The 26,013-nt window shown below is 36.6% G+C and overlaps 1 protein-coding gene across 3 annotated transcripts in view; it reads left to right on the top strand.

Moving 5' to 3' along the window:
* Positions 1–26,013, top strand: part of RNF180 (ring finger protein 180) — a 68,130-nt gene that overhangs the window by 37,802 nt on the left and 4,315 nt on the right. For all 3 annotated transcript variants that reach the window (XM_040090185.2, XM_040090186.2, XM_040090187.2), the window contains 2 exons: positions 6,070–6,295; positions 10,923–11,048. In XM_040090185.2, coding sequence (XP_039946119.1) covers positions 6,070–6,295; positions 10,923–11,048 — 352 coding nt within the window. The remainder of the gene's footprint in view (positions 1–6,069; positions 6,296–10,922; positions 11,049–26,013) is intronic.

Here is a 26,013-nt window from a genome sequence, read left to right as displayed (position 1 = left end):
TTCTCAGAGGTGCTGAGTAAGGGGACAAGAAGCGATGCACAGGAACTGATGCCCAGGAGGTTCCACCTGAACATGAGGAGGAACTTCTTCACTGTGCAGGGGAACGAGCACTGGAACAGCTTGTCTGGAGAGGCTGTGAGTCTCCCTCACTGGAGATATTCAAGAACTGTCTGGACACAATCCTGTGCTGTGTGCTCTAGGATGACCCTGCCAGCGCAGGGTGGTTGGTTGAAATGAATCACTGTGGTCCCTCCCAACCTGACTCATCCTTGGTTCTGTGATTCTGAACAGAGGACATAGCAATAGGTAGCTCCACAGAGCTCTGCTTTGAAGTTTTGGCTTGCTTTTGAGGTTTTTTCTGAAATGTTGTATGGGGAGAGATTTAGAGTGCCAGAAGTTTAGACTCAATTATTGATTTGTAAAGATGCTTAAGCCATGGGTATTGATCTCTCTACCCTATTATGATTTTTATGTTTCAAGCTTAGTTTTGCCAAATGTCTGAAAATATGTCCTTTTGTATTCATTATACCAGTCAACTGAAAGAGTGTTCAAAAAGGCATGCAAACCCTGGTGTACTTAATGGCCTGGTTTGGAAGAACTTCTGCTAGTATAGCTAGGAACATTTTTTTGGTAGGGTTTTTTGTGGGTTTTTTTTCATTTTAATATTGGATTTTTTTTTTTTTCTGCGTTTAATTTTGAAATGTCATTAAATGTCACTAATTTATTCTACAGAAATAAGGCTAGGTAAATTCTGTTTGAAGCAACAGAACAATTAAAGATTTTCTCATAACAGTGACAGTCATTTCAGGTCCCTGTATCCCATATACCAGTCAATTGTAGGAAATTTTCAGGAAGCAATGTACCTGATGTAATAATTCTTGTGTCAGATTTGTTTGCAATTGACTAAGAGGTTCAAAAGCTGTTGTGGGACAACATAAATCTACTGATATTTTTGTCCAGCAACAACCAAGAAGCATTTATTTCTTTTTGTTTTGTTTTTGTATAAGACAGTATCAATATTCATTCTTCCTCACTTTTTCAGGCTTGAGGTGTATGATTCCAATTCTGCATTATAATTAAGGTCTGGTTTAGAGCTGCAAATCATTCTAGATGCAGTTTTATTTGTAAGAAAATCATGTGAAATATAGAACTGATTTTTTTCTCAGTCATCAGTCCTTTCAGTTGTGGAGATTTTTGAGCTTACAAAGCATTCTGACTAGGTCCGTTTAAAATGAAGGGGTTTGCAGCTTGTTGGCTTTTTTTTTTTCATAATGTGGCATCTTTATCAAATATTATATGTGCTTTATTTGGTTTTATCACTGTTCAGATCATACTTCTGTGTTTTACTCTGAACTTCCTCTTACGATAGCATTAATACAAAATCTTTTCTTGTAAGTGTGTATGACCACTGGGTCCAGGTCTTTCACATGATTACAGGTAAATCATACATTAGATATCATATTATTTAGTGGTGCATGTGTTCTTTCTGAATGTGAAACTGATTCAATTAATTTCTTGTAGTCCAGTAGCAGTGACATCTCACAAGCTCTAATATCCATATTTTATATCTTCATGCTTCTTCTCAACCACTGCTGTATTAGACTCTTTGTTATTTAACATACTTTATGGGCTTCTCAAGCAGAAGTTGGTTCACTGTTCCTCTCTTTTCTTTTGTTAATATCTTTCAGGTGTCCAACCAGTGAAATATCAGCGATTACTGTCAAAGCTTTATTAGCAGTTCCCAATCAACATGGGAACATGAAAGGCACTTAACCATTTTTTCATTTCTTAGAACTAATAGTTTTGTTTTCAAGCCTTTTCTGTTATCATTTGGCAATCTTTCACTGTCCTTGATGTTTGCATGTCTTTTCTCAATTTTGTTCGTACTATAATCCTGTAAGAAAACCATTCTGGTTTACGCTTGTAAAGTCTTCATACACTGAAGCCCTGACTCTAGTAATATATATAGGCACCACTTAATTGCAAACCAAGAAAATAACGACTATTTAAATTATTGTGCATTAGCTTCTTGTATAAGTAAGTGTCTCTGGTTTAGCTTCGCAGTACTGAAAAATGCCATGTGCTTACGTAAGTCTTTTGAAAAGGGGCAAAAAGCTGTATAAAAGACGTCTCTTCCACTAAGAAAATTACTTCTAACTAAATCTTCTTTGCACATTAGAATAATTTTGATCCTTCTAATTGCACTTGGTTCTGGGATACCTCTGTCTGTGCATCTTACCATGATTACAAACCTGTGTCAGAACCAACCATTACCTGTAAGTCTTCAGCAGTTTTGCCTCTAGCTCTCTTAGTTACTTAATTGACATATGAAAGACATTTATCTTGAGTCAGCTCCTCTGGACACATAGTATATCTTCCTTCTAAACAGTGCTCATCAAAACCAGACAGCAAAAGTTTTCTATTCCCTGTATTTTGTTTTTGTGCTAGATTTTAATTTTGATTTTGACATTACATGGGCTCATAGAGCCATATAAGTTGGAAAAGACCTTTAAGATCATGAAGTGCAAACACTAACCCCGCACTGCCAAGCCTACGTGGCAGGGTTGGAGGAGACTGTTAGTTACACAATCTATTAGTGTTTTGTGATTTCTGCTGGTCATTGGTCACCTGAGATTACTTTCTTCACTTTCTCTGCCAAATTATTTTCCACTTTTTTCCCAAAGAAATGCTATTATGAAGCTTCCTTAATTCTAAAATTATTTAGCTGTAATCAATTCTGTTACCCTTCGCCATTCTGTTCTGGTGTGGGTTTTCTGTGCTATAAGTGTAGAGACACTCTGTGTTAAACAGTTTTACTGATAGCTGTAATATTCTAGTATTTAATGTTGGCTTAAGAACCTTTCCTATAGCATGGAACTGGAAGTAATGGTCCCAAGCTGTTCCTATCTGTCACTAGCTTCTGTGGATGCTAGCCCAGCCAGACCTATGCTTCCTGCTTATCAGTACAGCCTGGTTGCCTCTGCAGTAAATTTCAGTACACACTGTGTACTGAAAGTGAAGTTTTCTGTGGCCCTGTCAAGTGGAGAAAATCAAACTGGAGTATTTAAGTTCTAAGGTAAGAGACACACAGTTACTGACATTCATGGTTGTACAAGAGCTTGTGTTTGGACACAGTGGTAAACCAAAACTATCCCCATGCATTTTTGGCACAGCAGCTCAGAATTTACAAGCCCTCTTGACACATAATATCCTGAAAAGTGCAATGCAAAGGATAAGGTAGAATAACAGGACAAGTTTTTGTCCAGAACTGATAAATCCTGGCTAAATACTCCTGCTCTGTATTTTTAATGCAATCTGCAGTACCCATACTGTTAAGGACTTATTTACTATTTGCAGAGTTCAGTCTTTCCCGTAGAGAGAGATACTCTTTGGGAATAATGAGAGACACAGGAATCCAAACCACTATAAGCCATAAATGTAATCTTCTCTGAAATGTCTAGAGATTCCTATATCTACAGTAATCACAATAATAACATTTGTCATTAACTTTTGGTACCAGTGTCAGGCCATAGTGGTCTGTCATGGCCTGTGAGTGTCAAAAGTGACCCCTGTAATACATAGTGTGGTAGATTGACACTGGCTGGATTACAGGCACCCGCTTCTCTATCACTTCTCACTGCAGCTGCACAGGGGAGGCAAGGATTGGGAATCTAGAGTAAGGAGCATGAGAGAAGAGTTTTGACATTCATCCATGTCTTGAAATGCTCCTGTCTTGGTGTTTCCTGGTGAATCTCTTGGTTATTGGACTATATTGGGTTCTGTGAGCTGTGAAAGAAAACCAGAAACAGAAACTAAGATGGATAGAAGAAGTAGAACATAGTAAATTTCTCCAGAGTGTCTCCCATAAAGATGAAGAATTTGGTTTCCTCTTTAAGCCAATATCCTTATTCCAATCAGGATAGGGTTAACTTTTGCAGTAGCCAGGGGGGAGCATGGCTAAGATCTAGGATTGTCCTATTCTACCTCATGTTATTGCCGGGGTCAGGGGAAGGGAGTCTCCTCCTAAGAGAAGGGCTTCCTTCCAGTTGAGTAAGTGTGGTGCAGGTTCTGAGCTGGAGGGAGCAGTTGGATAGCATCTGTTCCAAGCTGAAGGGACCAGTCAGGTGGCTCTGGTTCTGAGCCAGAGGGAGCAGTGGGGTATTTATCTGTTGTCAGGGGCTTCCACAGTGAGCAATAACAGCAGTTTTTCTTACATTCTCTGCCTTTACTATTGTTTCTGTTACTGTTCATTTTCTTATCTTGTTGTCATTCCCAGTAAAATGTTCTTATCTCAGCCTGTGATCTTTACTTTTTGTGCCTCCAATTCTCCTCCAGCTCCCCACAGAGAGGAGGGCGAGCAAGTGAGTGGCACCTGGTTTGGAGAATCTCAGTGGGAGTACTAAACTGAGGAGTACCATTCCTAAATCACGACGGCCAAAAATCCGTGGTGCCATTAATACCTCATCTTCAGGTTACTTCAGGAACGGTTTAGTCATCTTAGAAGAGCAAACCAGAAACATACAATACACACAAATTATTACATTTATGTCGGATGAGCACCATTTGAAAGTCCAAATGTCTTCACACAAATATAGCAGTGCAAGGAAATTTGAAGCACATATGTTGATAAAAGCCAGGAGTTATCAAAGATGGTAGGAGTTCCTAGACTTTCTACCCTAAGGTTTACATTGTGCTTTGTAGTAATAAAGTTGTGGCTTGTTTTGAACACATTCTTGCTGGAACAATGCCCTTCACAAATTACTTTTCGAAGGCAGAACAATCAACAGTTTATTTTTAGAGATCTTTATTTTGTTTTGCTTTTCTTGGCATAGTAATGGTATTTGCACACCTGAAGGATGGGATGCCATCCAGAGGAGCGTAGACAATCTCAAAAAGTGGGAGTACAGGAATTTCCTGAGGGCTTAATAAGACCAAGCAAAATGTACTACACCTGGTTGGAGCAAGCCTTGGTATCAGTACAGGGTGAGGCATGAAGGGATCAAGAGCAGCCCTGAGAGAACTTGGGGGTGTCATGGATGAGAGGCTGGACATGACCCAGCCATGGGCACTCCCAGCCCAGAGAGCCAAACGTGTCCTGGGCTGCATCCAGAGCAGTGTGGGCAGCAGGGCCAGGGAGGGGATTCTGCCCCTCTGCTCTGCTCTGCTGAGACCCCACCTGCAGAGCTGCATCAGCTCTGGGGTCACAGCACAGGGAGGACATGGACCTGCTGGAGAAGGTTCAGATGAGGGCCAGAAAAATAATCAGAGGGATGGGGCATCTCTCTTTTGAGGAAAGACTGACTCTTTGGTTTGGTTTGGTTCGGTTTGTTGAGTATTTGCTTGGGAAAGAGAAGGCTTAAGGGTTCCATAATTATGGCCTTTCAGTACCTGAAGGAAGCCTACAAGAAAGATGAAGAGAGACTATTTGCAAGGGCATGCAGTGATAGAGCAAGGGGGGATGACTTCAGATTGCAATAGAGTAAGTTTGGATTTAATATTAGGTAAAAATTCTTTACTGTGAGGGTGGTGAGGTGAGGGATTAGAACAAGTTGCCCAGAGAAGTGGTGAATGCGCCATTATTGGAAATGTTCAAGGCCAGGTTGGATGGAGCTCTGATCAGCGTGATCTAGTGAAAGGTGTCCTGTACATGACAGGAGTGTAGGGGCTAGACGATCTTTAAGGTCCTATTCAATCCACACCATTCTATGTTTAATCAATTTTTGTAATGCAGACACTTATAAATTGTTACATTTCATTTTAAAAGAAGAAATCTGATCATAATACAATTTTACTCTGCCTTTTTTGTTTTGTTACTTCTTTCTTTTACTGTCTATTGATTTTTCATCTTTCCCACAGAGGACTTTTTCTGACATTCCTGTTTTATGTTTCATCATCTTGTTAAAAATAACCTGTATTAAATTTAAGAAAAATAACCTGTATTAAATTTAAGAATATCACCTGTGTGTACTATCTTCTTAAGCATTACTGAAAATTACCTTCCGGACAACTGGTTTATCAAAAATAGTTATGAGCTGAATATGAAAACATGTTCTCTTTTTCTTCTTGCAGCCTGCAAATGATAACCTGCATGCAGATGATGAGCATGAACTCAGAGGAGATAAAGAAAGCTACCTCTGTGCCGTGTGTCTGGATGTTTATTTCAATCCCTACATGTGCTATCCATGCCACCATATCTTTTGTGAACCTTGCTTAAGGATGCTTGCCAAAGATAATCCAGCCAGCACTCCATGTCCACTGTGTCGCACTACAATTGCCAGAGTCTTTTTCCAAACAGGTATAAAAATGAAAGTTTTTACACATAGAAAAATATTTGTACTTTTCCTTCCTGTATGCATTCAGAGCAAATTTGGTAATGTTAATCCACTGTGAGATTTCTTTCCATTTAACTCCTCCTAAGAGGATTCCGTGCAGGTTGTGTTCAATGTCAAGGAGCTATTTGGTACATGTATAATTTATAAACTTTGTATTTTAGAAGTGAAATTCTGATAGTTTTGTGGTAGAATTCTGGTAGATTTTTTTTTGCTTGTTTCTTCTTCCTGAATAAGAGCTCCAAATATAATAAACATTTCTCAAACTATCCTACTGGAAAAGTACTTTTAAAATTGCTCACTTAATGGCACACACAAAAAATACTTTTTTCATTTATGACATTCAATTTGGACACAAGTGAAAATAAAGTCTAGCAGAACACTTGATAATCTTAAATTATCCCATCCTGGCCTCTTATACCCTCATGACTAGTGTTCCTTCCTCTTAACAGTAGGAAAATATGGTGGGTGAGGGGTGTTTGGTGTCAGATTGGGTATAGAAATAGAAGAGGGTATGTTGTCCTGCATACAGAATATCTCAAACAGCATGAGTCAATCTTTTATGTCCAAAACTTATTCAGCAGATTCAAGTACCACTGATAAAAATTGCACTGTGGTGTCTGGAGCTAGGTCATTTACAGTACTTAAAACTGTGCATAGACAGACCACAAAGTAATGGAAATGAGTCAGCCATGCAGGAGTGTTTGTTTCATTTTAGATGCCACAGAGATCTTGCAGAGATCCTCTTTAAGCTGTTGTGAGTGCTGTGATGATGACAGGTTAGGGATGCAGACTGAAGTATGATTTCACATTGATCAGCAGAGCTGCCCACCTTCTGTTTCTGGTTGTGCACAGAATCTGCATTCGTACAGGCATAATTTTGTATGATGTCAGGTCAGTTTGAGGAACTGACTGGGATAAATAAGAACTTATTTGGGTGGGAAGGAGGCATTTTTCAGATGAACCTATTGCCATAAGATGATTCACTGAGTAGTTGCTGGTGGCCAGGATGGAGACTGGCTATCCCTGCACCGACTGCACTGCAGCAGAGAAAATGGATGGAAAGCTGCAGCCTGAGAATTCTCAACCCCCTACCAGTCTGGTGTATAGAGATTTCAAGCTGTTCTCATTTAATTTCCCTAATTTTTGATGCTCCCTTCAATTTGATGTACAGATGAAGTGTGTTTCACTGATGGAGAGTTAGGTTTTTCTAGGGCTATTTAAATTTTAAAAAAGCAAGTTAGCAGATTTGCTGCAGAAAATTACTGCTGGGAGAGCACAAAAGGAGAGTAAAGGTGCTTCCTAAAATGTATTTGCAAAACTTTTCAACATATTGCGGTCATCTATCTGAAATATTACCTGGATTATTTGTAGCCTTTAAGTGCTTAACGTACAATGTGTAAAAATCCCTGGTGGGAGGGAACGAAGAAGGAGCCAGATTATTCTGAGTGGTGCACAATGCCAGCACAAGAGGCATTCAGCACAAATTGAAACACATGAGATCTCATCTGAACACAGGGAAGCACTTCCTTTCATGTGAGGGTGTCAAACAGTCTGGTCAGAGAGGCTGTGGAATGCCCATCAAAACACAGTTGGACATGGTTCTGGGCACCTGTGCAGCTGACCCTGCTTGAGCAGGTTGGACTAGCTGTTCTCAAGACATCCCATTCAACCTTACCCCTTTATCTGTTAAAATATTAAATAGACATGTAGCTTTTTTGAGGAAAAGGATTTATGTGACTAAGGAGGAAATATGGCATCATAGGTATGTAAATAAATAGTAAATAAATAAATAGTCTACTATAAACAGTGGACCCTAACAGTATATAATATGTTTTGTATTAACAATTTCAGATGAGAGAAATCTCCAGCTATTTGTATGTTGCCATGCAGTATATATAGCAATGTGTGCTTGACTTAGCAATATATTTAAAAATAGGTACTTTAGCTAATTTAGCTTTGTTTGATTACATATATTAAGAAAAATATTTTGAATTTTTCCAGTGTATAGCATACTGAACAACTTTTAAATGAACTAAGGGGTATTGATGATGATGATGATGATGATAGTGATATCATATCCTTAGAGAAATTAGTAAAATCAGTACATTAAGAAGATGGATGGTGCCAGAGCAATGCAAAACATAGTAATTTTTTTTTTCTTTCACTCAGAAGAACTATTACATCTTTTAACAGTTATGCTAAAGTCACTGCTGCTATAGGTTTGTGCAAGCAGCAAAGCAAAGTTGCTTATAGTCTTTACATGCTTCTCTAATACTGGCCTGTCTTATTTCCCTCACTGATTTATTTTGGATGCTTTCTGCAGCTTTCCTTTTGTGTATGTGCATTTATTTTATAAAGATATGTCAAAAAGAAAAATGAGGATATATTCAGAAGTTCACTTTTTAGCTTCTACAGTTTTGCAGACTGAACATAACTGCAACGGAAGGATGCAGGTGTGAAAAAATGGCTAAGAGGTCAATTATCCATCAATTATGGAGAAAAACTGTTTAACTGAGAGGTGCAAAGCCATATTTGACTCCTGACGGTTATTCCTGTGGACAGTTGCCTTGATCAACTGAGCCTTTTTTACAGGATCTGTTAAGCATGAGTTCCAGTCCATATAGGCTGCTTTGATGATGTTTACTATGCATTCCCATCTTTCTTAAAGACTTTCTTGGAAGCTCTTCTCCCATCAGGATAAACTCACATCTGATCAGATGATAGGGTGCACAGGATGCATCTAAGAAAACAGTGCTTGAGGCTGATTCCACCAAGTAACTATCTAAGTTACCAAGTTATCTTTTAAGTGCTTCACTTACTAGGAAAGAGTGATCTTTCACACCTCCATTCACATAAAGTTTCACTTATGTTGTTTGTCGGCAGAGCCAGGTCTGACACGCATGTGCAAGAAACCCACCACTTTGGAGCAATGCAGATTGAGGGTGGTGGTTGTGCAAGGGAGGTCCAGACACGTGGCAAGGAAAGAGAGTCATGTACATACAGAAGGACGGGTGACCTGGCCAGCCTGAGGGGAACTGTCATTGAAAGCCGAGCCAAGCAGCCTTCTAGAAGCCAGCAAGGCTTGTCACCACTGCCTTTTCTGAAAAACAGGAATTAGATGCCTCACCAGAGGTTTCGGTATTTAAATTTGAATAAAATTGAAAGAACTGTGTTGATTTCTATGGTATGTAGCAGGAAATTAAAATGTTCTCTGTCTGTGCTGTGAGAGGCAAGCAGAGAGTCTGAATAGTTCCTAATCCAGATATGTTCAGTAGCATATAAATCTCTTTCATAAAAATTTAAAAAACGCTAGTGAAAAATACACAGTTTGTTCAATTTACATTTAGGAGAGAAAAAGACTTTTTTTTCCTTCAGTGACAGCAGTTTATATGTGCAGTAGCTCTATTTTCACATAATGAGATAGATGATTTGAAGAGTCTCTGCTCTTCATGTATTGTGTAGCCTCATTCCACCTGTATTGTGACATGGTGAAATAAAGGATAATTTTTAGAATCAGACCAGCATGGGGTTTTTTCTTCAAATCTGCTAATGTCTTCCTCTTACACAGAAAGAGCTACTGGAAGCAAAGGAATTTTTTCTTCTTTTTGGATCCTGCTCACAAAAAGCTTAGCTTTCTTAAATTTGCCAGAGAAAATGATTTTATCCTCTCATAAAATATTTCTTATTAGAAAAGTATGTTCCATTATATTCAGCCACATAAAGTAATAAAACACAAGCCATCTCAAAAAAAACTGTGAAAATCTTTTCTTACTTTGAAGGTACAGGAAGAATTTTGGTACCAGCTACTATTAATATTTATCTGGAGCCATCTTAGTTTGGAGCACAAGTTGTGCAGGGGTTTGATGGGCAGGGGGTTGAAGTTTTTCCTGCTAACTACTAGCTTAGCAGCCTTGTTTGTTATCAGCAGATCAATTCTACAGTAGGAAAATATTGTTGATTTTAAATTGTTTTCCATTGCATTGCTGTGGATAGATTAGTCTGGCAGTTTTGAGTTGCAATCATGTAGGTATTTCCCCAAATTATAGCCTGAGAAGCTGTTGATATCTTGAGATTAGTACATAATGCCAACTCCTCCAATGTGTCATGAATCATCCTACAAATGTTTTCCTAGTTCCTGTTAATACAAAGTATTTTTTAAAAATCTCGAAAAAATTTCAGGCTCTTCCCCCTCCTTTGCGTTACTGACTAATACTGAGTGATGATGTTAAACAAAAAGCAATATGAACTGAGATTAATACCACAGTAATTTTCATGGATATAATTTTTATTCGTGGAGGTCATCATAGTTTTGTAAGTTAAATAGTTGATTTCTTAAATACATCATTTTCCAGAACTTGACATCATCTTTTCTTTTTTTTTTTTTCCAAAGAAACAGAATGTTTAAGACTTGCTCTTACTATATATGGATATGATTGGGTAAATTTGATTTAAAAAAAAAAAAATTAAATGCTATAATCAGAAAAAAGGATTACACAGTAGATATGGCATTTTTATTTTGTATAAATTTATGCAAATTATCATTTTATTTAGAGCATTTATGTATGTATTCTTTCCCCTTATTTTTTGTAGATTTGAATAACTCTACCAGATCTTTTTTCCCTATGGAATATTTGAATCTAAAGGAAAATTTTCAAAAATCCAGTTCTGCTAAATGGCCTCTACCAAGCTGCAAGAAAGCATTCAGAGTTTTTGAAGGTAAGATTTTTAATTTTTGCCTAAATATCCTTCAGTCTCAAGTGTAGTATTTGAAAATAAGAGTCTGATTAATACATGCCATTGGCAAACGGACAGTTGATTCTTAAATTAGAGATGAGTTTAATTCTCCTAGGTCATTCAAACACAGTGTTCTGAATCTAAAGATAAACTGCTAACTGTAAAAAGACAATTGTGTATGTACAGTTTCATTTATTTTTAAAATCTTTAATTCTGCACACATTATCAGGATAATTGTATGTAGCGTCCTCCTTAGAAAAATTTCTGTCTGCATAGTGGAATAAAGAAAATTACTCAAGGAAAAAAGCTACTAGTTCTGAATGTGGTCAATAAAGATCTCTAAAGAGAATAATCAGAATCAGTCTTTTATGAGAGAAGTAAAATAAAAATTTTTGAATAATATATATTATTCCATACATAATACATACGAAATAATGGATATGCATGTTGCAGTTTTGTTTTCTCTTTATTGTATGAAGAAAACTTAGTCCTCTTGTTGCTACTTTAAAACTTAAAGATTTTAATGATTAACTGATTATTAACTGAGTAACATTTAAGTTAGACCACCCAAATGCAGGATTCACTGTCTACCCATATTTCCCTTTTTTCAATCTAATGGCCTTTCTTCACTAGGTCTCCTGTACATTTACTTACACAGTTACTTGTGGATACTTTTCATAGTCCTGAGACTTGCTTGCAGATATACTTCTCCTGTTTGTAAGAACAGCTTTCTTCTAAAAGTATGAGGAAAAAATAAAACAGAACTTCCATTTTGTATTCCTTTTATAAGCCTACCCAGGCCTTTATAAAGGTGAAATTTGATAAATTCTGGTACTCCACTTATAAAATCATGTCATGTAAGGTCATAATTTGATACTGAAAACATCAAGAAATGCTCCTGGCTATCAAAAATAGCAGACTTGAGAAATTTGAGGACTGGTAGATTATTATTGGTATTACTCAGAGAAGAAACTGTTGGCAGGACAAACTAAGATGACTATTTATTTTCTTTAACAGGAGTTAATGTAGGATGGGTGTTAATGATGGGCTTATTGGTTTATTTTAATATATATTATGTATGTCACACAGTTCCTTTATGTTTTGTAGTATTATATGAATTATGCCTTTCATAAATATATTTCACAAAGCTAAGCATTGTACAAAGCATAAATAATTAGAAATAAAAGAAAGATCTGGAGAGGTCATACAGTTTCAGCTGTTCCACCTGAAAATTTGTCATATTGTTTAGCAAAGGTAATTCTGAATGCTGGAATTATGTGTCTCCAAAGGGTAGCTTAGAAGTCCCAAACTAAATGGGAACATGGTTAGACCCAGTTAATAAGACATGCAAACAACAAAGGTGTCTGAAACTTTGTCTTTGCATTCCTAAATAAAAGGGTTGCTGCCGTGTCTCTCTTCTGACTTTTTATTGCAATAAAAACTACTGCAGGTTTGTGTGCTTTCAAAATGCAAATATATAGTATTTTCTTCCTAGACTGTTTATTTGGGCTTATATCTAAATTGTGCTCAGCAACACCTAAAGCTCCATATTTGGTTTTCATAATTGCTTGTGTTCTCTGGCTCAGGAGGCTGCTAGGAACTTAACAGGCATAAAATACTGAAATTAGTGGCAGCAAAAGTCTTCTGATACCATATTAGATTCCATTGCAAATGCAAACCCTGATGCCACTGAGTACAAAGGGGGCACTTAAATTAATTTTCCTTTAATTAAGAACCTAATAGCCTAATAGGATGTCAGAATTTCAGAAGTCAGATATAAAGAATGGGAAGAGGAATAGGGTGGGTGCAAGAGTAGTGATTGGAGTAAAACGGGATGTGATTACAGTGCTTAGAAAGCAATGAAATCTTGCAAATTTGAATGTGAAAATAACCACCTCTATGTAGGAGAGCACTGTCAAATATTGCAATACAATACTCCATTGTCAAAGAATAAATTCTGTAGCCATGTTAGAAATACATATGCTCTTTCACTTTCATATCCAGCAGGTCCAGTGTTCACTGAGAATCTAAGAAGCTCTTTTCATATGATTCCAGCTTTCATTGTGACAAAACCTCTTTCACAATATCATTTTAATAACACAGACATAAAAATAGTAAACCTTAACCACTAAATCACTCATTAGAGATATTAAATAAAATCAGATCCCAGAACTAGACTGGGATATGTGGAGAGAAAGATGGCAGCTGTTGGGAAGCCTACATTATATACAAAATTTATCAGGTCTACTTATTTAGATTTTTTGAACATTGTAGGGCTGCTAGATAAAATCAAGCACTTCCTCTTTTTCCTTACTTTTTTCCTGAACTGATTCACTCTACATGTGAGTCTTCTTTCATATGAGACTTTCCATGAGAATTATCTTTAATTGTACAGCCAATCATAGATTTTCAGTTCTTACATGAAGAGAAAGAAACCTCAGCGCTGCAGCACTTTTGGGCTTTAAGCTGATGAAATTTTTTCCAGATTAGTTTGCCCTTGTATTGCACTGTATTTTTTTTCCTATAAAATAATCAACAGAATTCCCATTTGTTTCATAAACATTATTTATGGCATTGCTCTCTATATGGTATCCTGTGTTTGGTCAAGGATAGGTTAATGATAAAATGGAAATGCTATTCAAGAAGGAAAGCAATTCTTCTTTTCCCATTCAGATTATTAATACATGGAAAAATTAACAAGCTAATTTGAAATATTTCTCTAAAATATTTTCTGTTTCATATGAGATAAGCAAAGATATTATATTAGTTATTCTTTTGAGTACTGGCAACTTTAAAAAAATGAAATGGCACAATAGAAATAACATCTTAATGAATGGTTTCCTTAAATTATTTTAAAACAGATAAATAGTGTCATTTGAACAGGAGATATTAATAGCAAATACACTCAATTGGATCCTATTATTATATATTTATAGTTGAATAACTTAAGTGTGGCCTTTGTATGAAAGTGGAATTGCATTCCATAAGCGCTGTACCATCACAGAAAGTTCACCAACTAAGAGTAAGTCTCCAAAAGTAATTTGATACAGAAATGTGGGCTAAAATAAGTGTTTAGGATAATTTAAATTGCAAATATTATGCTTAATTTGACAGTGATTTTGGTGTAATCAAGTGCAGAAATTAAAAATGACTGAGACATTTAGTACACAGTGCCTAAAAGTGTTATTTCAAAAGCTTTTGCATAAATCTGAGATAGAAATACATTGAAGAGAGAGAGGATAAAGTAGCCAGGATAATGATGTTAGCATTGTAGATGGATGTTGGCTGCCTGCATATAGAGTAAAGTTGTAGAAATGGCTCAAGTGAAGTAGAGGTAGGTGTTCAGGACAGGAAAAGGGGTTTATGAAACCTCTGAGTTACAGCCCTTGATGATTATTTGAAATAATAATAATTATTCCTAGCCTAATAGGAATACCCTCCAACTGTTACTGTTGCTGATGTTTTTATTTAAAATATGGCAATTAAACTGAAAGTCTAGTTAAAAATAAAATAATTATTTCTATCTTTTCAAATGTTTAATCATCTCGAAGACATCCGCCCAGCGTTGGATACTATGACATCTGTGCAGATTCCTTCCTGATCTCACCTCTCTAGGTACTTAGTAAAAAGACTGTCTTCTGCATCAGTCAAGGATTGCACAATAGAGTGTTTTCCAAGCCTACTAAAACCTGGTGGAAATTATCGCCACCTCAGTAGGTCACATCAGCCATGTCCTTTTATGTAATCATTCTCTAGAGACAATGGTGAACAATTTCCTTTAGAGAAAGCTTTTAATAATTCCTTTCAGTACATTCCTTTATATCTCTGTCTTTAAAATAGGGGTACAATACTAAAATTTACTTTCTTGATTCAAGATTCTTGTTATTGTGATTTCAGTTTGATAGACAAGAAGGGCAGGATGTTAAAACCAGAAAACTTATGGGTTTCAATTTCATACTTCCTTGTTTAAAAGAACGAAAAAAGTTGATACGGGTTTTCAAGTTTATATACTGTGAGAGGAAAACAAGACAAGTGAAAATAGGAGGTGCAGCATTTAATTTTAGCTATAAGGAGTAATGCTGGCACAAGGCTCCCAGAATAATCTTTATTTTGGATTATTTTTCTCAAGTTTCTACTATTCCATCCTATCAGGGTCACCCAGAGCAGGTGACACAGGAACTCATGCAGGTGAGTTTTGAAAGTCTCTGGAGAGGGAGACTCCATGACCTCCCTGGGCAGCCTGCTCCAGTGCTCTGCCACCCTTAACATAAAGTTCCTCCTCATGTTCAGGTGGAACTTCTTGTGGTTTAGTTTATGGCCATTGCTCCTTTCCCAGTCTCTGGGTCCCACTGAACAGTCTGGCATCATCCTCTTGGCACCTATCTTTGGGATATTTGTATGTGTTATTGAGCTTCCCTCTCAGTCTCCTCCTCTCTAGACTAAACAGGCCCAGCTCCCTCAGCCTCTCCTCATAAGATTCTTTAGTAGAGCTTAGGAAATCACAAAAATTAATTTGCACACATCTATTTCTCACAAAATGCATTTGCAATCTGCAGTCTCCACAGAAAAAGTTGTCTCAGAGTATGTTAGGCTTATAGTACACTAATACAGAAAAGACAGAATCCAAGCCTGCTGGTTGAGTGTCTTAGGTCAGCTCCACTGATGGCAACTTTGTCATTTTGCTGATTTGTCAGCACTTGGACCCTAACTCTCGCACTCATTTTCCTTGCCCACAAGGAAATCAGTCTTGCTTTTACCAGTTCCTGCTGGTAAAAAGTGCAAGATTGATTTCTTGATTCCATAGTCCCCCTAGGGTCCCATGAAGCAGCTGTACTCTAAAGAGCCTTTATGCCTCTCCTGTACTTTGCCAAGTTGAAGTCAATTTGAAAGGAAAAGAAAATGGAAGGGGAAGTTTAAAATAAAAAGGTCATCACCACAGAGATGTCTTAAGCTTCAGCTTCAGGGCTGCCACTTCCTTCCCTGTTATTTTGCCAACAGTGATAGTACAAAACGCTGTGCATCAATAGCCTTGTTTATCTTTTAAGCTGTTTCGCAGAGACTGTTCTTTAGGGAGTCCTTCAGAGCCACATTCTCATTGAAAAGGATGTTCTGTAACCTTTTCCACTCCTAAATACTGCCTCCAGCACTAGCCTGTGTAGGGGAGCAATTTACTGCTCAGAAATTATGGTTGCTGATTTGTCTCTATTGGTTCATCAATGCATTGAAGAGAATCAAATTCTACTTAATTTGTATGTGTCATCAGGATTGCTTGTTTCCATTTAACCATGATATTGTAAGACTGGTGTTCCAGGAATGTTGATAGCTGTAATTATGCAACACCAAGGATTGTGATAGAATGGCCATGGCAAAAAGACATACTGTGGCCTTTCCCTGTTTGACATGTCCCTGGATGGATGTTAGATTGGCATCTTTAGTTCTGCTTCAGCAGCCAAGTGTTCATACTGGTCAGTGAGACAAACTAAGAACAACATGGACTTCTTATGAAGCCATGGTCCCACAGCTGTACCAGAGACGCCCAAATGAACTTGTACGGGTGTTAGAGGTATCACAGTTTTGACTCTGCAGCTTACAATTCATAAAAGCTTTTAAGAAGGTCCTTTTCTAAAGGTGCTTGATAAAATATAGATGCATTCAGGGTAAGAGGGAAAATCCCTTGAAGCATTAATAGCCAGTTAAAAGGATACCAAACAAAGAATAGAAATATATGATTAATCTTTCTCACTGAAGAGATATCATATGGGTACTGTATGGGTCTATATTACAGTTTGTATTATCCAGCATATTTTTTTACAAGATTAAAATATGTAACTTTTGCTTACAGTACTGAAATATTTGAGATAATAAAAATTAAAACCAAGTGTAAGCAGTGGCAGGAGACTGTCTTGGTACCTAGTGTTCTTCAGCGATGTTTACATTGTTTTCCTTTCATCGCAAAACAAGGTAGTTAGTGGGAAAGGTACAGACAAGATAAAAGAGAAAGTCAGTTTTAAATTGTTTCCTGATGAGGAATATGTAAGTAGACTAGAATGCTTCACACAAAGGAAGAGATTACTTAAAGAGGGGGGATGATTGCGGTAATTAAGATCACGAAAGGCGCGACAGAAGTGTATGTGCTGGTGTTATTCACTGTCTCATAATAAAAGAACTAGAACTCTGCAAAAGAACTAAAAGACATTAAATAAAATTATCATTACCCCAAACCATGGGTTCAAATAATGACAGATTCTTGTTCCTGTTAAACTCAAAGATACCACATTTGTCTGCAAGATCCTGGAAATGCAAGTTCCAGGAACTGAGGAAAAAGTTTTGCATATGCTTGCCTTGTTCTTACGTTTTTCCAATCCCAACCAATTCCTCATAGTTTGACTTGTCAGAGGAAGACCTTTAGACTACTCATGCCTGTTTTATAAGATGTTCTACAGTTTGATAAAAGTGTCTTCCATTACAATTTTATTTAAGCCATCATAAAGGATTTTATTTTATTTATTTATTAAATAAGATCACATATATATTTACTATTTGGTCTCTAGAGACAATTGAAAACAATACATAATCTTAGTTTAACACGTTAGGCAAACTTTGAATTACTAGTTTTTTGAAGTAGTAGTCTTTTGTTGCAGGATTTGTTCAGAGCATAAAGTATTTCTTGGTTTTCATTTTTTTGTTTTGTGTAAAATTCTGCTGTGATTAGTTCAGGTTCGGATTGGTCTCTGTGAACAAGTGGAATCAAAAATGCCTTTTTTCCTCACCAATTACAGGAATTAGCAAGTAGTCTTTATGTGTTTTAGTGGAAGTGGGGAATAATCCTTGCCAACTATGCCAAGAAGAAGAGGGAATAGGGGAAAAATGGTTATATTATATTATTAATTTGCTGTTAGCTGTTAGCTATAGCTGTTAACTATTATGTTTAGTAAATTTTATGTCATGCATTCTTCCCCAGCACTGAAATGCACTTCCTAGGAGAGCAGTTTGTACTCATGTAGCCGCTAAAGAGTTTCAACTCTGCTGGTGTAATACATCTTAACTCAAAAGTTAAGTTTTCCTGGAGTTCAGTCTGTTGATTTGATACCTCACATAAACCCTGTTTGCTATAAAAATAATAATTTTTGCCTGATAATAGGATATCTGTTGGCTTCATCACTGTCAATGAGTTAATAGAGAAGAAAACAGGGCAACCATATACATTGTTTCTCCTGCTTAACATGCCTGTGATTACTACATCATACACCTGTACCAGTGACAGATAGCTTTGTGCCCATTCCAAATTTGGGCATAAGCACAAGTTCACTTTGATCCCGGAGCATTTATTGGACAGAAACCTGACAGGATTTTTGGAAGAATATGGTGCTTGCACAGCTTAATTTTAAAAAGTTAGCCAACATTTTTTAGGCAATACAGGGTTGTAGAGACCCTTTAAAGTGAAAACAAAAGCTGATATTTTAATTTCATGAAAGACAAAAGGGGAACCATGAAAGCACTCAGGGTGATGTGTGAGAATAATAAGCAAGAAAAGGTGACCATATTTTAATTAGTTCAGAGCCAGACTAGGCATACCTTCTCAAAGAAACCAGAGAAGTGCAAACAGGAGAGTGAATTCAGGAGCTTTGGTGAATATATTCGCTAAGTAGATAAAGCTGAATATTTGAAATGGCATCAGAAAAAATCAGAGACAACAACCATTACACATCTAATCAACGATTAAAGGAAGGAATTATTTAACAGTTCATAAGCATTTTCTTTTTATTTCAAATAGCTTCTTTCTTGTTAACTTTTTAATAACCCTGTTTTGTGAAAATTTATTTTTAATTTTCTGTTTAACATCTATGAAGTCTTTTTAGACAGCTCTTTCCATAAAATCTTGGCTAACTTCCTAAAAACTGGTTAAGTACTGTCAGCATCAGAAAACTTTCAGTTCAGAATAACTGTGCCAGCTTCCTAAAAATACAAGCATGTACTTTGGATTTTTTCATTATCTGGAGGAATATTTTTGTTTGCTTAGATGGGAAATAGGAATTTTGGGCACTGACATTAGCTAAAGCTGAACATGCCTTTTTTAGAGACAGCAGCATGGCTCAGATAGGTCATTCACCGCTTTCTCCAGTGAAATTAAGGGAGTCATGTTGCCAGATTTGCACATAAACTAAATGTTTTGTGTAAAGGCACAGAGCCTTGTCTTACAGAGGGGTGTGATGAGGCATGCCTAGTTATGTGTATTACCTCTGATCTCTGTCCTGTCCCTGTCGAGACAGTGGGGCCAATTAATGAATTTATTTTTTAATTATTTGCACTATTATTATCTACTATAATCACTAACATTGGCTTAAAACATGAAAGCCTTAAGCACTGAAAGGGTTGTAACAGTAGTTACAAGCCTCTACAGAGTTTTTGTTAAATCATCATTAGTATTAAATATTATGTTTTGACAAAATACAGCAATCGTGCAGATCCCAAAATAAGAATCTAGAGAAAATTAAGCAGCATGCCAAGTAGCATTCACTGGAAAGACAAGAAACAATATGACTTTTTTTTTTTTTTTTTTTTTTTTTTTTTTTTTTTTTTTTTTTTAATGCTATTCTATAGTTATTTGGTCATCTCTCATTATATAATAAGTCTACGTATAAATATGAATAGTGTTTGTCTCTCTATATATTGTGAGGTAGCAGTCTGTACAAAGAGAGCCTAAAGGGATGTAAGTGCTCAGGCAGGGGAGAATGAAACTAGAGGGAGCCAATGCCATTACAGCAATATGACACAAACAGGTGAAGGCTTTTGTGATGACAACTTATCAAGAGTTGCTGGCAGCTGAAATACAGTATTTGGTCATCTGGGAAGATGACAAATACAACATGATGTACAGAAATGTTCAGTGGAGAAATGTAGGAACAGCAGGAGAGAGATGAATGATGTTGCTGATGAGTAAGAGATTAGATGAAGAGAGAGTGGAAGAGAAACAAAGTAGATTAAAAATAAGGTGAAAACTCACTGATTTAGAATATTCTGAATACATTTTAAAATTATTTTTTCATATAGATTATTGATGCACATACTACATAAATTTAAATACCTCAAGTTGCTGTTTGAAGTTTCCTGGTTTTCATTGTCTGCATTGTCATTGCAAAGGCCGGGAAGTTAACATTGCAACAAGTTAAATTCACTGTTAAGATACAATTTATTTACAAGGAAATGTGATTACAAAACAAATCAACACAGGTGATTACAACTTTGTCTTAAAGCCAAATGTATGAAAATTACTCTAACTGTAATTTGTATGTCATCAATATACATGTACAAGTCTTTACAATCAAAGGAAGAAATTTTATGGTCTAGTCTGCAACATATGCATTTAGGTCTCTATGACATGCATGAGACCCTGCAGCTTCATTCCTTGATATCAGTCCTCAGCTGTTACATAATATCCAGACTGCTTGGTACTTTTTGTATTATGGTTTAGGGGAAGAAAGAAAAAGTAAACAGGTAATTCACCTAGTGTACTAAAACCAAGACAAAATAAAACAAAACAAAACAAAAAAACCCCATAGCAACAACAACAAACCCCCTGCTTTCTGACTATCTTCCAAAATTCCTTCCAGTCTTCCAAAGTCAAAGTGACTTTTACACTGGACGTGTGGACTAATTACTCCCATTTTAATATGTATCCTAGCAGTTAAGCTAGCCAAGTGGCTTCTATTTGTGAATATTGACAATTATAGAATAATCACAGATGATTATGTTTTCTGTGATAATAATCATAGACTGAGCTTGTCTTCTAAGGTCATTATGCCCTCCCATAGTACTCTCATTTCTTAACTCCTTTATTTTCAGAAAAAAAAGCAGCCCAAGAAAGACATTATGAGTTGTTCTACTTTTTCTTTGAATTTGTAAGAGAGACTGGAAATAGTAGTTACTGAATAATTCTCATAAAATTGGTAAACAGATTTCTTATATAGTAAATGAGTAAGATTTTTAGTTATGCAGAATAGCCAATGTAAAATGTGTACGCGTGCATTTAATGTGGCTTTATGGATTTTGGCATTAATTTTTAAATTTCCTCATTTTCTTTTCCAACAATCTGCTTATTTGTCATGATATACAAGCTAACTTCATGGGTTCATATTTTAATTTGTAAAAGCTGAATTACTAAGTTATAAAACAGCAAGAGGTAACTGCCTTTGGACTTTTTATCTCTTTAAGTGCTTAATATTCTGAACGTCGTTGTTAACTCATAAAGAGGTGTTATATTTTTTCTTAGAACTTTAACTAATAGTAGGAATGTGCAAAAAACTTCACTTATTTATAATTCTCACTGAAATCTGACAAACTGTATTTGAATTTGATCTTTGAAAAAGATCTTATATTTATTTCCAATTCAGAGTAAAACTGTCAAATCTCTTTGTCAAGTGAAAATAATTGTAATTGTGATGGGATGCAATTTACAGTACTTCACAGAGAAAAAACTTCAAATGGCAAGTTGCCTTCACTCTGTCCTAAAGGCCTGAGAGATGTTAATTTAAGGGATTGACCATAAATGATCCAAAGAAATGCTAAATTCAAGTAAGACTTTTATGTATTGATTTGTAGTTAATAGCCTTAAATTCTGGGTTTGTTTTGTTTATGTATCTCTGTAGAAAAACTCTGAGATTAGCTACCAAAAAATTGTATGATATAATTTTGAAAATAATATGGGAAGTTCGAGCAGTATGAAATAAATATTTTGAAGAACTTTCATTGTTAGAGGAATTTCTGTTGAATGTTTTGGTTGGGGTTTTTAATCCTTTTCATTTTGTACATTTATGGTTCATTCTGGTATATTCTCTTCCCAGACCCCTGTAGGATTTATAAAGTTTTAAGAGAGGGGAGACTGTTCTTAGATATAAATACCAATAGTTTTGCTCATACCAGACAGCAAGAAGCATTGTTTGCCTGGTGCTTGATTCTGTAGGACTGAAGTTTTTACAAGTTTTTGTTTTGAAAAATGAAATGTATATCAGTGACACTTCCACATTTTGGGATTTCTGCATAGTTTTGTCTGTAGAATGTTGTTCTTCTTTTCATGTTAAATGCCTTTTATGAAAGTCACAAAACAGACATCTAGCTGTAACATCGGTTCTCTGCTCTGCCTTATGGAAAGGAGTGTTCCTTATGGAATCAAGTCTTGTGTCCCTTATGAAAGGCTTCAGGACATGGCTTTTTCAGATTTTCACAGTAACCAGTTACTTATCTAGACTCTTTTAGACAGGGTTCTTTGATGCCTTTAAAAAGTAGTTACTGTATGTTCCTCACTAAGTTGCCTGCGTGTAACTGATTGGTTCATGTGCAGAGGGCATCTGTATCATATGCACAGTGAGTTCAATAAATCATATTTTAAGCATGCACAAATCACTGCTTAAGCACAATACATCTCTCTGAGACTGTCCTAGAATTCAACACTTAAACCAAAAGCCTAGTAAAAGTATAACTGGTAATACAGACAACATAGTAAATGTAAAAATGGTTTCAGGAAAGGAAAGTACATTTTTACACCCTAAGTACATTTTACATCTAGGTTTTCTAAAGCCCAACAGCTATCAAAAAGTAGGACTTGGATTTTGGGGATGAAAAACAAAAGGAGAGATGTTTACACTATCATGTAAATTTAATCATGGATATAAGATACTGGCAGCCTGTGAGAGCCCCCAGGTGAAATCAGAAGGGCAAATAGAGAAATATGTAAAGAAAGATGAAAGAAAGTGAGAGGAAGGTAAGAGCAAGATAGTGAGGGAGGTTTGGAAAGATGATTTCGCTGTGGAAAAGGCCATGGAAGGTGATAGAAGTTTTAATATAGGAAGACTGAAGGTTCTGGTGTGCATCCTGGAGAAAGAAGAGTTTGTAATTCGGTACGTCTCTCTCTAGAAAAAGAAATTTCTGATACAGGTGTGTGGAGCTGAAATAATAAAGCAAGAAGATTGTGAGGTTCAGGCTCTTCATGTCAAAGAAGTGGCTCTCTTGATCTGAGAAGGACGGTGGTTGCATTGAATGGCCTTGGTTTGGGAAGGAACTGGATACTTGAGTTTCAGTGGAGAGCTTGAGACTTAGAACTTGGGGCATGAAAAGAAAAGTCAATGGGATATGCCTGTAGTCATTCACAGAGGATAAGTGCTATTCGCTCATAAACCTCTCTGGCAATATATGATTTTTCTTTCATTGAAATATAAATCTCACCATTCATCTTAACTAGCAAATCTTGCAATTTAGCTATTACGTTAGCACAACCAGAATATAATGCCTTTTGATGTGCGTAAGGGAGAAAGCTGGCATTTATACAAGACATTTGGGATGATACCTCATTTATGAAAGTGTGAAAGCAACATAAAAACACCTGTATACTTGAAAAAATTATAGAATACTTGGAAATTTTGTTCTTTTCCTCCATGCTGTCATCAAGTCTGCACATGACAACAAATTGGTAGACTTAGTGATGGGGCTGCTATTCAGAGAGAATGAGAAGTTGGAGAAATGCAGATGCTTCATCAGACAAGACTCTTTTGCCAGGCACCTAAAAAGAAAAACAGGCTCAAGCAGGAGATGGAGAATACAGTGTAAAAAAGCACATAGCAAGCCAAATTGAAACCTTGTCGGAATGCCACAGAGGTCTGTGTAGTTCAGAACATTCATATGTGATTTGGGAAAGTGATACATATACAGCTGGTAAAATTTATAATTATATTAAATTATTCACTTTACTGATGGTAGTAAATATGAACTTGACAGCTAGCAGTGCTTCTGATCAGTGACCTATAGGAGGCAACAGAATACATTTTCATCAGGCCTGCAGAGAACAGCAAAGTTAAGGACAGATTAATAGAGCCAGGCAACCATTCAGGGATACCTAGACAAGCTGTAGAAATGTTCTGGAAGGACTCTGAAATTCAGTGAGGACAAATGCTGAGACCTGCACCTGGGAAGGAAGAGCCCTGGCAATGAGACAGGTTGGGCACTGAAAACCTGGGGACAGATCTCTGGAAAGAGCCTGGGCATCCTGATGGAGAGCAAGCTGTGAGTGAGCTGGAAGTGTGCCCTGACAGTAGAGAAGGCCAGCAGCGTCCTGGGCTTTCTGAACAGGAGCATGGTGTATGAAAACTTACAGATGAAGCTTTTATCCCCTACTATTCAACATGCCACATCTAAAATCCTGCAGTTTTGCCTTCCACCTTTGTACAGGGAAGATGGAAGTAGACTGGAGCAGGTTTAGCAGAGAAACCCAGGCTTAGCTGGGGTGCTCAGAGTCCTGGAGAACCTGACCTGGAAGGAGAGGCTGAGTGAACTGGCTTCTTCAGTCTGAGGAAGGGTAGGCTTTGGGAAGGATCTCCAATCCATCTTATCAAAGCTATAAGGAGACCACCAAGAGGACAGATCAGCTGTTCACCGTGATGCTTGGCAAGAGGAGGAACGTTAAGGGATATAAAAAGTTCAGACTGCAAGTAAGGAAAACACTTTCACTATGAGGACAGTCAGGTGGTGGAGCAGGTGCCCACAGAAGCATTATGCATCTCCGTAATGCATAATATTCACTGTGATGTGCTGTAAATTAGCTAAAAAAAAAAAGCATTTAGATAATATTGGGATTAATTTTCTGAGAACATTTCATGCACAGCCACAGTAAAAAGGTAAGCAGGAATTATTAAAAACATAACAAAATGGAAAATATGTCATTGTCTAGATTTGTGGTGATCCCACAACTCAGATTTTGCATATAATTTTAGACTACATCATCTCAGAGAAAGATAAAGCAGGGTGAAGCATAATGTGGAAAGGATAGTCTGAAGTATAGAAGCTTTTTCCATACAAAGGAAATTCAAAAGTTATTTTGTTTGGAAAGCATATTAGAGAAGACTGATACAAGAGGTCTATAAAATTATGAATGGCATAAAGTTGTTTTAGGAAAGATTATTCACTGTCTCTCAGAGGCCTTCCTGCATTAGCAATTATATCAGCCATAATAGAGCACAAAAAATTGATGCTGTGTGGTCAGATGTCCACAGTTGCATGTGAGGTAATTTGCAATCCCAAGGGCTAAATGCCCATTAGTGGTTGAAGCATATTACTGGAACACTTCTGAGATCTTAGAGCTCATCTTCTGTTTCTAGTTTTACCTGAAAGGAGAACAATTTATTGACTCCAAAACTACTCCACCAAGGGACACAAAGTGTAGTAAATGGAATCAGTGTGAGATCTGCTCCAAAAGCATGCAAAGACACATGTAATGCTGTTTTAACACATTGTTCTGAAAACAGTTGCCAAAGATCTAGGGCACTAAGCTGCCAGGTGCTGCAAGGGCACATATGGGAAGGTCTCAACCTGTAATTGCATTTTTTCTCACAGTCTTTCAATAGGTCTATCTCATCTGCTGCAGAAAGAAGAGACTGTGCCAAAATTATGTACCTTGGTATATCTGATACCCTCAGAACACTTGTTCATATGTAATTTAATTTTACATGAGCACTTAGAATGTAAATTATTATTGTAGCTTGCATATTATTCATTAGGGGATATTTTTAGAGTAAAATTTTCTATCTGATACCTTCTATTTTCAAGGGTTTTTTTCAAAAGTAGGTCAATTCATAAAATTGGGAGAATATTTTAAATTTTTTTGTAGTTTTATTTTTGTTTTGCTAGTACTTCAAAAGAAGATTGCAGAGTGCAACAGATGTGCCTACTGATGCTGTAGTGAAAATCCTTTTTGGTTTTCACGCTTTGGAGCGTATAAAAGTGTAATTTACACACAACGTTGTTTTTGTTATCTAGTAACAGGTTCCCACCAGCAGTCGGCCAGACTCTGCTGGCACTGTGCATGCATATTCATGTGATTTGAATAGAAGTTCTTGTTCAGAGTACAGCAACACAGGCATGTGCAAAAAAAAGTTAAATAAAATACATTTTTTCACAAATA

The sequence above is a fragment of the Hirundo rustica genome, chromosome Z (genome assembly GCF_015227805.2).
Source record: "Hirundo rustica isolate bHirRus1 chromosome Z, bHirRus1.pri.v3, whole genome shotgun sequence".
NCBI lineage: Eukaryota > Metazoa > Chordata > Aves > Passeriformes > Hirundinidae > Hirundo > Hirundo rustica.
The sequence above is the reverse complement of the archived record's forward strand: the minus strand, read 5'-3'. Positions and strand labels throughout refer to the sequence as shown.